At 37.1% G+C, this 14,730-nt stretch overlaps 1 protein-coding gene across 3 annotated transcripts in view; it reads right to left on the minus strand.

Annotated features, from left to right (window-relative positions):
• tdrd12 (tudor domain containing 12) overlaps window positions 1-14,730 on the minus strand; it is a 41,453-nt gene that overhangs the window by 5,117 nt on the left and 21,606 nt on the right. For all 3 annotated transcript variants that reach the window (XM_028029110.1, XM_028029094.1, XM_028029101.1), the window contains 11 exons: window positions 13,791-13,908; window positions 13,331-13,470; window positions 11,572-11,789; window positions 10,102-10,183; window positions 9,794-9,975; window positions 8,028-8,235; window positions 6,899-6,991; window positions 5,996-6,159; window positions 4,527-4,591; window positions 1,099-1,165; window positions 668-781 (listed from right to left, as the gene is read on the minus strand). In XM_028029110.1, the coding sequence (XP_027884911.1) occupies window positions 668-781; window positions 1,099-1,165; window positions 4,527-4,591; window positions 5,996-6,159; window positions 6,899-6,991; window positions 8,028-8,235; window positions 9,794-9,975; window positions 10,102-10,183; window positions 11,572-11,789; window positions 13,331-13,470; window positions 13,791-13,908 (1,451 nt within the window). The remainder of the gene's footprint in view (window positions 1-667; window positions 782-1,098; window positions 1,166-4,526; window positions 4,592-5,995; window positions 6,160-6,898; window positions 6,992-8,027; window positions 8,236-9,793; window positions 9,976-10,101; window positions 10,184-11,571; window positions 11,790-13,330; window positions 13,471-13,790; window positions 13,909-14,730) is intronic.

Genomic DNA, 14,730 nt, shown 5'->3' on the forward strand with positions numbered 1-14,730 from the left:
TCTGGCTGAGGAGGACTTGGGCTCAACTGGTTACAGCCACTCTAGTGGAGAAGCGACTTTAGTGTCACTTACAAAAATGAGCAAATGCATCACGAGGTTAACACACATCTTTCATATCAGACAAAAACCTGTAAGAGCAGAACGAGAGAACAACATTCATCTGGTAAAAGATGAAAATTACTTAACGGTCCAAGCCAACCTGGGCAACACAAGAGTTTACCTGAGAAAAACTGAGGTGACTTTTAGTGCATTAAACAATTAAAATAAGTAACAACTATAATGGCCAATCTGAGTTGATCCTCAGATATTGAAAAGGCTGAATGTGGCCACAGTGTGAATAAACATATGACAGTGTGTCGACCAGTAAAAGGTGAATAAACAATCAGACAAGACACCTGCAGACAAGCACTGGCCGAAAGGAGTCATCAGGAGATTGCACACAATATAACTGAAGTAACACATTGTCCGAACAATGAAACGTGGATGTGTTACAAATTTACATTAAAGGAAAAACATAACACTACACTTATTTGCGTGTGTTCAAACTGCACAGGCAGGCTGTGTTCATTGCATGTACCCACTATTAATACTGTGGGAAATAAAGGTTAAACTGAATATTGAGCAGAATGACAATAAGTGAGCTCTTAGGTTTGTGATCATGACCGACCTGTAGACAACTCTGTCTGTGTAGAAATCACAGCGTTGACTCTCTGGGTTCATCAACTTCACTGTTACAATTACAGAGTCACAGGTCTGGTACCAAACAACCTGAGGGTATAAACTGAAATGCAACCAGACAGAACACAAGAAAGGTTCGAAATGCAATTTCACTTTTAATTAGCCCTATAAGTTTTCAAAACTCATTTTCAAATCAGCAATGTTACTAGTCACTTTTCTGTCGTAAAAGACATTCTTATATTTAATAAAATAGAACTGGAACAACTTCTGCTTAAGAAGTTCCCACAAAATAAGATCACTTAAAGTTAATCATGACATTTATATACATCCTCTTTCCTAGTATTAAAAGTAGGTCGTGCTAATTCCAAACCACTTGATAATGTTCTAAAGATCATCTAACAGAAAAAAATTATTTTGCACCTCTTTGACGGATCATTGCAGACTGTTTCATCTCTAGACACAACTTGCTCATCACCATCAGGATCGCCTGTAAACACAAAAACTGATTACCCCAGGAAAACTAACCACCAGGTTGAACTGATAAATATATTTATGGTTTTGTTTAGGGATGCACCAATTGCAGTTTTCTAACCAATCGCTGATTACCGATCTTTAAAAAGCCTGACCTGCTGATTCCTATTTTGGCCAATACCAATTTTTTTGTCTGAAATGTTGCTAAATACAGCAAGAAAGTTGCCGAGTTGGTAACAGTGGAATGGCTACTGTTTACTGTAAATGGGCAGAAATGACCAGAGCCTCATGTAGAAAAGAATGTGCAGCTTTCACATTAAAAATTAGTGTAGGGACAAATTTGAACAACAAAAAAATCTTATGTATAAAATTATGGGCACGCACATAGCTGTGCACCTTTCCTTCATATATATCCCAATCTGCGAGAAATGGAGCTGAGCTGCTGATCCGCCCTGTCGCCACTGTCAAGAAAATCCGAGCTCATCCCACTTCCCCATGCTGGAGATTTTAGTTTAACAGTAATAATAAATAAAGTTATCTTTAAAATGAATCACTCAAGTGACATCAAGGCCCAACAGTAGACTTAAGTGTCAATAAAATAAATCTGGTTGTGTGTGTTGTTTTTGTCTCATGCAAACTTTGCTTTAATTCTACTTTTTTCTATCTAATCATAAGAAATCATAGTCAGTCAGAGAGAGTCATGAGACAGGAAAAGCAGGTTTCCTGGAAAAAGAGGAAGTAAGTTTCCAGCCTGCAGATTTATAAAAATAGCTGAGACTATTCCTTATTTTAAAGCATGAAAGTTTTAAAGAATGAAATCTAAACATTTTGAGTAATTTGATAAGATTCAAAGTAAAATACTTATATTAATATTGATTTACTTATAATAATACTTACACTTACATTTGTGGGAACACTTACAAGAAAAACAAGCAACTGTAACTTTGGTATCAAATAATTAGAATCATGGATTATTCTTGGTTTCTTTTCAGAAAACATATGTAATAACTCACATAATAATAAGAGTAATGATTATGAGTATGGTTATAAAATTACAAATGAATGCTAAATCAGAGAAGCTAAAGAAGTTATAAATGTGATTTTGACATTGAACTTGAAATGGTGTAAAAAGGTGTAACTGCAATTAAACATCACTGATATGTTGGAGGTAGATGGTAGGTGAAAGGTGAAAGGTTACGGGAAAAAGGGGAACTAACAGGAGAGCAGAGATGATCAGCGCCTTATTTAGAAACAGATTGAACAACGTAAACGTTTCAGAGAAAAGGTCGTGCAGGCAAGGGACATAGGAGGTTGATCAACCCTAAGACATTAGCACAGACATCAGGAAATGTCTCTAAGACCGTGATGGATATGAGATCATCTGTCTAAGCAGTCAGCCAATGAAACAAGCACAGCATCAGTGCTAGCCAATGCAAACGCACCAAAAGGGTGGATAAACCCTATAAAAGGTGGGTGCAAAAGAGGATCCTTTGGTTGGATCCTCCAGGCAGCTTCGAGCCAAGATCGAGATGGACAAAGAACTCTGCAGCTGAAGAAGAGCCGGGGCCACAGAGCCGAAGACTGTCCTGCTCATGGAGACCAACCCGTCAGGCCCACAACCTGTGGCTTCAAATCGCACTTCTCTCATCAGCTGGGTTCAGACCCCAAAGACAAAGATGAAGACAAAGACAAAGAACAAAGGCAAAGAAGAAGAACTGGTGCCTTCCTTCCTGCAAGTCCTGTGTGACCTCACCATCCATGCGGAGAAGAAGCTCATCAGACCTACAGAGATCCCTGCCTTCGCCAATCAACTTCCTCCTCCTGCTGCAACACCTTCTTCATCATCAGGCCAGGTCTGGGGTTCAAAACGAGAAACTCCGTCCGTCTCTCTCAAAGGTTCCCTTTTTAGTTCTCAGTGTCAGCAGTAGGGAAAGATAGACTAGATGATTGATTTGACTTATTTGATCATTTCTGCTACTGAATTAAGCTGTACTGACCCTTGCAAAAATGCCTTACTAATAAAATATTTAGCATAAAGAAAATCTAAAAGATGTTGTGGACATTCAGTTAATGAGTCACCTTAAAGTTCTTTGATGGTTGTAAAATAGCTATGATGTTTGATTCTGGAGAGGAAAAAGTGGAAAATGTTTTTAGGTTGCTGGTAGCCCATATGTAAAACATCATCCTTGGGACTCGCCCGAGTCACTAAAACCAACCTGGTTGTAGGCCGTCAGAAACCAGGCGAATCGTTTCTCGAAACCAGCTTAAACAGAGTTTACTTCAGTTCTGGACAGGGTAAATCCCAGCAGATTTAGGAAACTCAATTAACCCATTAGAAGGAGAGCTGGTAGCACATCTCCCCTCTCAGAAGAGGAAGTACGAGAGTGAGAGAGTAGAGAAAGAATGGGGGAGGGGGTGTTGCGCAACAACACCACCCATAAGTACATATCTAAATTAGTATAAATACCTGGAAAACTGGCACTACGTGTCCCAATAACCATAGCAATGGTTCTTGCTTGTAGTAGTTAAAGTAGTTCTAATGATAATAACTATATATATTTTGTTATATAAAAGGTGTATTTCAGGGAACATCACTTCACAAAAAACAAAACCAATACATTTTACAGAAAAAACCCCATAAAATAAGAAAGGCAGTGTTGATTAATCCAAGTGGTAATACTTGTTGGAACAGCAGGGCAAAGATTAAAGACAGGCAGTGCGTTACAGTCCTTTAGTGTGAGTGGCAAATGTAGAAGTTTATTCCAAATGGCTGAATGGTGTGTTGAAGCAGGTCAATGGACTTCTATATTTATTAGGACTTTTCTGGATACAAGTTGCATATTTAAAGAATAGAAAGGCTTTCTATTCAAAGACACATTTAGAAAACTGGCATGACTTGACTGAGGGATGACTGTTTTGACCTGTCAGCAGCTCCAGCTGAACCATTAAAGCACAGCTCTTTCTGTAAGGCTGGGACAAGATCTGTGCAGAGCCCCAGGATGATCACTCTGGGAAATCTAAACTCTAATCATCAACATTTCCCAGCAGATCAATATGGTTTCTGAAAATATGTTCCCTCCAAATCCTTTTATTGGGGATGAGATTCATCAATGCCAATTAAAGCATTCCACAATTACACAGCACACCTTTGTGCAGCTGCTTATGTAAGTGTGATTATCTACACATCTTGTCCATACTGACCTGTTTGGAGTTAATCTGCTGATCTGACCCCATTTTCTTTTTCAGTGGAAATGAAAGTGCTTCGGCGCACAGACCAATGCGCAGTTACGTCTTTATGGGATGTCACCTTTAGAGGTTGTGATGCTTTCAACAGAGCATATATGAAAAGTTCATGTGGAGTTAGAACTCCATTTTACCGTTTTCATGAAGGCTCAAGGAGGCAGCAGGATGACTTTCGTAAATTCCTCTTCTGTCTTTGTCGCTGTAGACATAAATCACAGTTTCTGTTTAAAACACCAGTTACATCAACAAAATACAGATACATCTTAGTTTGAACATTTACCACATCACCACAACCCCCTGTTCTCCTCTTTTAGAAACACAAACAAGATGAAAATCAGTATCGGTTGTTCATATTGGCTCAGTTTTACTTATCAGACTGAAACCAATATGTTAAAAACTAACCAACATCGGGCGCTACCAATGTTACACAGAGCTTCTCTCACCCAGTACTGATAGCTGAGTCAGTGAAAAAAGGATGGAGAGGCAGGTGGACAACAGTGCACTGACCACAAAACCCACAGAACCACAAAGCTTTTCCCAAAAATGATAGTTTAATCATTGAGCAAGATGGTACTCTGATCACATTTTTGACCTGATGATATCCAATGCTGAAGAGCCTTCCAGGCAAGAGGAACAGAGCTAAGAGAATCCAAAGACGACCCAACATGGAACTGAAAAGGTAATAAGCATCTGACTGACCTGCCATATGATCAGTCTACTTTCAGGCATCACAACTGGTGAGACCTTAAATGCCTATCTCTGCTGAATTTCCCAATTCTTTCCAAATCGTCACATAATTAATGTTTACATGAGCATTTAGCTTCTAGTTGTTGGATCTGCATTGCCACACATTTTATGATCATTCTAACACATTTTAAAATCCAATTTAATAAGGAAATAAGAAAAAACTCCCCAGATTACAGGAAATGCAGTTTTATTTTGTTTAGACACAGACCCAACGGCGGAGGAGACCAGAGTCTAGGGTCCATTGGTGGAGGAGCAAGGACCTGAAGTCCAGAGGTCAGCCGTGGGGCCGTAGGGACCCACAAACATCCTGTGGCAGGTCCTAACATTACTATCATACACAATAAATGCATTTTTATCCTTTGTTTTATTATGCTATTATTTAGAGGAACATTTTAATAAAATGAAGACAATAGGCATGAGGACCTACAAGGACCTGTACCTTGAAGTTTTTTCATAGTTTTCTTTTAAAATTTGACCACATTTCTTTTATTATGCGTTTTAATCTTATTGTTTCGTTTTAAGTTTGTATTTCCAAGATTTGTTTTCATTTACTGACATTACTCTGTCATTTGTTTTTAATTGCTCTACTATAAGTACATTTCTTTTGGGGTTTCGTGATTAAGATTAATCAAAAGAGCGGAATGATGAAACTACATTACAAAACTAGAACTTTTACAACACAACAATAACTATCAACTGAGTCAAGCAATGCTTTAGCAAACAGACAGCATTTCTCCAAGCAGCAAACTCCCATTCTGTAAATTACAGTAAAAATGTTGTACTTACTGTCATCAGGAAAGTAAATATAGATTTGTACCCACCAGCTTACTTTCAGAACGTAGCTTTTATTTCTAACCTTGATGCGTGACCTCCGTCTTTGCTGCTGTTATCTTGAACCGCTGCTCTGAAGAAGTCCAGATGCTCGGGATTATTGACTCCCATCCCCGTCTTTAGGATCTCAGTCTGCACATTGTACTCATTTATAAATGTTTTTGTGCCTGGCATCTGAGTAACTCGTACCTAATGAAGGACAGATTGAAAAAATAAATTAAAAAATAGAAGTGAAATTCTTACATATAATTTAATCACATACAATAGCTGTATAGTACTTCATCCTGAGATAGCCCTCCAGTGCTTTAACCATAGGGCTCCCTCGGCGCAGCAATTTTTATTAAATAGATGTAACTTTGATTGAAAGACGAGGTTAAAAAAAGAAATTGACATAGGTAAATAGTTCCAGCTGACCCCCTCCTTCTGTCTTTTTAGTCATGCTCCAGACATTCTATTTAATGCAGATCTTTGCTTGTAATCCTCTTATTTCTGGCCAAGAAACATATACTACCAAGATGGTCAGCACATCGGGCCCGTACAGCTGACATGTGGATATCACAAATCTCTGCCATTATCAAGGTTGAAAAACTGACTCCTGATCTTCATCAAAAGTCTGACAAATGTTGGAGAATCTGTAAACCATTGCAATCTTTCTTACATAAGCTGCGATATCACCCGAAGATGTGGACTGACTACTTTTTTTTTTTTACCTTCAATGTATTATTTACGTTGCTTCCCTTTGACAGCTTGCTGGCATTCTACTTTAAATCACATCAGTGAACGTCCGTATTTTGTGTATTTTTTCATGCAGACACTACGTGTTAATTTGAGATGGGTTGTTTTTGTGTGTTTGCTTTTGTATTCTTGTTCACATAAAGTTCTGAAAATCAATAAAATAAAATAAAATAGAAAAAAAAAAGAAATTCACCATAGGATCGACAAAAACTGTATTCCCCAGGCACAGAACGGCTCTGGCTCGATGCTGCAGACCTCGGATCTTCTGGCTGATTGCTCTGGTGACCTGCAACCAGGAAAAAGAGAATCTTGTTTCTTGAACCACTTTTTAAAGTCTCCACATTTCCACAATGTTTCTGAAGAAACATTGTGGAAATGTTTTTTCAGAAACATTTCCACAACCTCACAAATAATTGAAACTCCCAAAATGAATTGTTTGGGAATGTTGTCAACACAATTAATAGGGCATCGAAACAATTAAACTTTTTAGTCTGGTTAACCACAGGATTGCTGTGACTATCGCAATCAACTGTTTAAAAAAAAAGAGCTGAGTTAGTAAATGAGTTCTGCCACCCAAAGTGGATCCTTATTTTAGGATTGTGACAAGGGTGCACAGAAAATGGATGGATGGATGGATGATGATGCTGAGACCACAAATCTCATGCTGAGATGTTTAATTTATGGACAAACTTCACACTGTCAACACTTGTGTTAAGGTATTATTTTTCTTTAATCATAGCTTAACCGCATTTTCTATAACTATCCAAATAAACACCTTTGTTTACTAATAAAAATACAAATTTACCTTTGGTAGTAGTATGTAAAAATATATTGCTTTTTATTGTGTAAGGTTTTACACAATAAAGCCTTACACAAAAAAGTAAGGCTTTTTTCTTCTCTGCTCCTTTGACCTTACTTGTGTTTTTTTCTGCCTGCTGTGCATTTGGAGCCGTCCTTTGAATGAGTTCATGTTGATATGCAAAGTCAGTGCCATTAAAAAAAACTTTAAAAATCTGAGCTGTTTGCAAACGTCTGTGGGGAATTCCTGAAAGACACTTATTGGTAGGCATCAATGAAGAAATTTAAGACACATAGACCTCACTATCAAGGATCTGGTAAACTGCTGTAAACTGTCCAAAATGACACCAACTGTTTTGCTATTTCCACCTATCATCACATATTAAGATACCCCAGTCTATTGAATAAATGCAGAGAAAATTTTTTAAAGTACTAAAAAAAAAAGTAGAAAAGAAGTAATCATTAGCAATGATTATCTAAGTGATGAGATTATGCATTAATGCGATGTGAGAAAGTGGAAAGACCTTTGGATGCCACTCAATCTCAGCATCAGCTGGCTTCACCCTGCAGACCACCATCTCAACGGCTTGGTTAGGCAGAGAATGAAACTGTGGCGGCAGCTCAAGGATCTGATGGGATTTGACATCACTCTCCTTTCCAATATCAATGAACTGAACCAAGACATTGTAAAAGATGCTTTCACCATGGTCAGGTAGCGCCAGGATCTTCACTCTGCCAGGAAGCACACAGTAACATTACATAAATCTCACAAATATATTTCCCCCAGAAAACTCAGTGGCAGGGGCGCTACGGCAACAATCCAGCAGCCTGTTTTTGAGTAAAAAAATCAAGTTAAAAGTTGACAGGAAATTTGAAAATATCACTAGCTATATATGTGTTATTGCAATACATTTTAACTATACCTAAACATCAACTATAAAGTCTAAAAAATGGAACATAATAGAAAAAAATAAAATTAAAGTAAATAGAAATTTTTTGCACTTCTGTCATTTCATTTAAATTAAGGTGTCCAAATTATTTTTTTTGTTTGTTTTTTTTGTGACTTATTACTTCATTGATTGAAGTTGTTAGCAGACTGATGAAGTCAGACAGTGGTTATGGAGTTCCACTGAATAAAAAGAACCCTGACCTCAGTCTCCCTATGTGTTCACATACTGATCACACTACGTTGGTATTGTGCTTCCATTTGTTTCACCAAAGAGATTATTTAACTCATCTTTGCTATCACTGGTACTGGTGAATAAAAAACTATTATAAATAAATGAACATTGCTTAGGCCGGTGGAAAGCGTAACGCGTGGTGGCACAGCAGCAAAATGTTTCACAGCAACTTATGCAGGATTTATTCACAGCAAATAGTAGCAAAATACAGTTTAGACAAAAGTCTATAATGTAGAATGAAAAAAACAAAAAACAAACATTATCCCAAACCTCTTCAGCAGCAGCAAAGATATTCTATCACTGTGGACCAAAACGTTGCACAAAGTCGAGTCTGATTTTTTTTTTTCCCTATACACTCTCTGGTACTGATGATCGGTCTGCTCATCTTGGACAGATCCACATAAGGAGTCATATGACGTTGACCACAATTGTGCATGTTAATAGTGGTGACGCTTATCAATTGAAAAAAAAAAAAACAAAAAAAAAAAAACAGACATCATGCCCCATTACCGCACATTATTTATTATTTTTTGTAGCCCTTATAAAGAGCTACACAAAAATCAGTCGCATTATTTTGACAGTAATGCGACTGGAAAGGGACAAACAGGGGATGGAGGGAGAAATGCGGCAATGGGAATGAGGATGGGAGTCAATCTTGGGTCGGCCGCAATGAGATCTAACCTCTTTATATGGGGGCGCCAGGCAATTCCTCATCTGGTAGCCTTTGGAGCCTCTGGAGTTTGCTGTACCCCTTTGGTAAATTACTTTATACTTTTATACAATTCAAACTAATCTAACAAACTCACCTAGTTCCTCATTTCCTTAGAAATATTAGTTTTGCCACGTAATTGCAACTTTGGAAACACTTCCGTAATGAATGAAAATAAAGGGTGTGTGAAACTCTCTGACGTTCACTGAAATTTAAGTCAATCAAGATTTGTGTGTATTGAACAGTCTAATAAATATCAAGCTGGACAAACTGAAAACAAGGTAGTTAAGTGCAGTCCTTGTAACAATCCTGAAACAACCTCGGTAATAAACAATGTCAATGCATTTTTTGTATGAATAAGAACACTTATGAAAAATGCATGGCTGCCACTATCACAAACCTGTGGAAGATCTCGTCCTCTTGAACTGCATATAAAGCTCCTTCCAGCAGCTCCTTGGCTCCAGGTTTCTTGTCAGCATAATAAGACATCATCTCAGAGGCCATTTTATCAAACTCCTTGTCATTCTGTCTGACCAAACGACCATAGAAGACAGATGCTGTCTTAATGTAGAGCGGTAAGACCTAGAAGTACATCAGAAGAACATTTTACAAAACTGATCTTGCCAAATATTTTGAAAATGATCCATTTAATGTTTTCATGTATAACCAGAGTAGAGTAAAAGGCTTAAAAAAAACAAACTCTCTCACTTCAATGACTCCAGAGGAAGGAAGAGCAGACTGATCTGACTGACGGTTGATTCTGTGACGATCAGGACACACACTCCTGTCTCTGCAGGGACAGAATTTAAACGTGGCAACATCTTTTCACTTGCTGATCATCTTTTCTAATACCTAAATTAGAAGAAAACAGCTTTTACACCAAACTCACACGACTTGTTGGAAATGTCCCTTTGATTTTTATTTAGTCAACTCCTCAAGCTTATTGTTTTTAGAAAGCAACATGTAACACAGTGCAGAAATGTAAACTTCTCCTTCTGCTGATATTGATTGACCCGGTCATAAATTGACCGTAGAGAATCCAAGTCAAGAGGAGTCTGTGTTGGATATGAGAACTTTTTTCCAGTGGAATTGCACAGGAGGGCAATGGCCAGGCTAGCAGAATTTAGAAATATTTTAATTTTGTTAATTTTCTTATTCAATTACTTGATTAACCATCAGAATAATAAATAGATTACTACGTAACTAAAATAAATAACAGCCCTCGTCCTACGTGGCGGCTTTTTTCAGCCATTTGTAGCCTTGGTTTACCATGCTGAGCCGTCGCTGTTTTTCCTGACGAGTCTTCTAGTATGATGTGATGATCAAATGCATTTTCGCTTTGATTGACATTAACGCAAATGACAAGCTTCTGCTTCGTCGTCCTCTATTCCAGCAGGGTGTATGCTGTGGGGTGTAAGCTTTATTGTGGATATTTGGATTGTAAAGATCCATAAAAACTATTATACATTAATAACATAAATAAATGTACTTTGACTCTATTTTGAACATGCATTTTTTCCATTCACTTAGTATTTATTTTGATTTCCAGATCAGTTCTAGAGGCCTTTATTTTTTTACATCATTAAGTATTGCTACTTATTTGAATAGATGTTCATTTGAGAAATGGTTTTGTTTGATATTTTTGGCAAATGTTGGTTTAATAATTTCTTTCCAAAACTATTGGTTATCGGTATCCACTTTAAAAAAAAGTTACCATGCATCTTTACTTGTTTTAATGTGAATTTCCTCTGGGATTATTAATGTATATTCATTCATTCATTCATTTGTTGTCATTTCTTTTTGTAGTTAGTACACACAAACAGAAATTAGTTTGATTAATAAATATACACTTCAATTCAAGTTGATGATGGAAATTCAATGGAAATACTCTAACTCAACAGTTTTTGCATGTATCAGTAAGCTTAGAGCATTGGTGGATAAGATTTTATCGATTTTTGTTTTTGTTTCACACTCATTGTTGAAGAGTACGTATGATGAAGACTAAAGACATGATTTACAAATAGGAAAACCTGCAAAATCAGCAGTGTATCAAATACTTATTCTTCCCATTGTAAGACTCTTTAAATAAACTTGGGTAATAGCAGTAACTACAACATCAATTTAACTTTGTGAGATGTAAAAGTATGACTTATCTGAACTAAATGAACTAAACCATACCTGCAGAATCCAAACCTCTTCAGATAGCTGCAAAAAGGTCGATCTGTCTTCTGGTCTTCGCGGGCCACATGTACCCCCTCAGCAAAGGAGAACAGTACAGGTGAAAGTGGCGCATCAGTTCGTTCCAGATAACGGAGAACTCCCACAACGTGGCGAGCATTTCTTTCTGAGATCAGCAGCACTGATCTGCTGACTGGAGAACCACTGTCTGTTTGATCCTGAGGGAAAACCACAAACCAAAAAACTTTAACAGTTGGTGTCCAAAAAACATCAATAGATGCATATTTTTGCAACAAGTTCAGATAGCTATTTAATTTACATTTGTGATAAATGCTACTTTCTGATAAATGTATAAATGTTAAGGTGGGAGTGAGCCAGTAAACATTAAGCTGAGGAGTCCAAGCTAGGTTTCTTGAGAATAGAATAAACATCATGTTGGGACACATAGTAACAGATTAGATGTCGACCGGAACATTGGTGAATAAGTGCATGCATACATTAGTGCACTCAGCAGCTCCCTCCCTGGTAGAGAGTGGCTGGTAATTTTGTAAGACTCTCAGCCAACAAGGTACATATTCAACAATGATGAATTTATAACTGTCTAATTGTGTCTGTTTCCCCTTGAGAATGGGTTCAGGGCCTGAAATTTATTGTGGAATTGCAGGTGTTGCGCATTTTGTAGTCAATTCCCTCAAATCTATAGTTTCTATAATGCAGAACACTTCTGCATATAACTACAGCGGTGTATGATAATGTGACGTTTGCATCGGACCTTTGAACTAGAACATTTCTAGAGCTCTTCTCTTTAGTATAAGTTCCCTCCGCTGTCCAACTGTATCCTTTGCCATCAAAAAAACAGCTGTTGGATTCTTTTAACTGTGAGCTAATCAAAACATGGAGCTTGTTAAAACGTAAAATTATCAGCTTGAAGAAGAATTGGGGAACTACAGAAAAAAAAAGCACTGGAGGTGGCACTGATGCCAGTAATGTTGGCAACAACTCAACAAATCCTTGTTTCCTCCACCCGGTGGTGATTACCAAGCTGCCCAAAGAGAAAAGTGTCAAGAAAAAAATTAATGGCTTGATAAGGTAATTAATGTGGCAAAAGTTGCATTAAAAATAAAAGAACTTTCAAACTCCTTTGATAATGCCATGTGACAAAAGTAATATTTGTTAATTTTTAACACTATTGATGTAACACTATCACTACTCTTTCATTTCCCCCCACCCCATTTGTTTTTCTTTTTCCATATTTATTGCATTTATTTAATCCAATACTTATTATTTATTTTGACATTTCATTATTTTTCTATATTATATATTTATTTATTTATATATTTACTTACTGTTTTTAAAATCACACATTGACTTATTTTGCTCCTTTTAAATTTCCTCTTTCCATTTTCTTCCTTCCCTTTTTAAATTGATACTTGTGTAACATTTGTTATCATGGTGTCATTTTATTCATGTAAATAGAGGAAGAAAAAACAACTTTAGTTTCAAGAATTATCCCCAAAATAATTGGTAGCACATGCTGGAGATTGGTTTGACTGATGTCAAAATAGATATATTGGTATCTGCCTCAAAAACCTGTGTTGGTCAATCGCTAGACAGATCAATATTATCCTCTTTCCCCAATTGATGTCTGTGCCCCACCTGACCCCATCTCCTCGCCAAGTGATAAATTTACATAAATCAGACCATGTATTTTTACAAAAAAAGGAAAAAAAGATTCTGTGCAAGTAATTTATTAACCTACTTGTTTAGGTAGATTTCGAAAGTGTTCAGCCATGCAAAAGAGTCTGTAGCCAAACACTTTAGGAGAAGGCGGAAATCCATAGTGGACAACACAAGCTGCATCTCTGATGCCAAGGCCCCTCAAGCACTCACTGGTGCTCACTGAAGGATGAAGGAAAAACAAATGCAAAACAGCAGCAATATTACAATTCTGTAACATTTTAGGTGAATTATTGAAAGTACTTTTACAATCATCTATGACAACAGTAGTGCTGGGTAATGTAATGAACTTCACAGTTCAATTTCAATTCTTCAGGTCACAATTTGACTCGATTTCAATTTAATATTGCCTTAAATACTTTTGATATTTAATTGACTAGATTTTATTTAAGAGGGACAGTGCATTTAGAAACAATAACTGCATTGCATGGATGATTATACCCACCCCTAAACAGGAGCAACAATTGTTGTAATAAATTTACCCAGGATAACATGAGTGCCAGGGCCAATGTTTTTCCTCCACTGCTGGATGACAAAGTCAAGCTGGTCCAGTAATCCCTTGTGGATCTTGAGACAGAATGCCGATTTGTTGCTGACAGCCTGCAATACAGAATCATGTAAATCTATCTAGTCTATGCATCCTTTATACACACTCATCTATGCACAAACATTGGTAGCATCAACTCTACCTGTTTAATACACGCTCAAACAAATTTTGTTAAGAGACATCTTATTGGTACGACTTCTGTCCCTATCCCTTATGTCCAGCAGTAATTAAGCAAGAGGTTATGTTTATTGGATAGGTCACTAACAAAACGTTGTACTCCTGAGTGCCTGAGTAAATGTAGGTGTGGGGCTCATGTGTCACCAGTAAAAATGAGCTACACAACAATTTAAAAAAAAGGCTGACACCACAAAGCAAAGAGCAGACGTTTGAATATTTTAAAGTGCTAAAGAAATAGCATTCCCAGCTAAAACTGAAACTGTATTTAAATTTTTTTCAAGGAGTGCCACAGGATTTTAGACTTTTGTAGATGTCTCAGACCTGGTCTGAATCCTTGCATTACACCATACACCCCTCTATGAAGTGTGAACTCGTCAAAGTGAACATAAGGGTTTGAGTGCACAGATTACAAGTGTGCAAAAACTGAATTGAATTGGGACAGTATGCCTTTGCGATGCAGCTTTGACATTCAAAATGGCGGACAGGTCACCCTTTAGGCATTTGTGCTGCCAAAAAGTACAACTACAACAAACAAGTGATTTTAAATTATTTTAAAAGTACAATACAGGTATTTTTGCTTTACAAAGTCATTGCTGGAGATATTTGGCTCTTCAAATGCATTTTGTTCATACTTGTTGAATACAGAGCAATATGAGATAGTATTCACAAATATTCAGTAGAGTGTAACGAGTGGCAGA

This window comes from Xiphophorus couchianus, chromosome 2, assembly GCF_001444195.1.
Source record: "Xiphophorus couchianus chromosome 2, X_couchianus-1.0, whole genome shotgun sequence".
Classification (NCBI taxonomy): domain Eukaryota; kingdom Metazoa; phylum Chordata; class Actinopteri; order Cyprinodontiformes; family Poeciliidae; genus Xiphophorus; species Xiphophorus couchianus.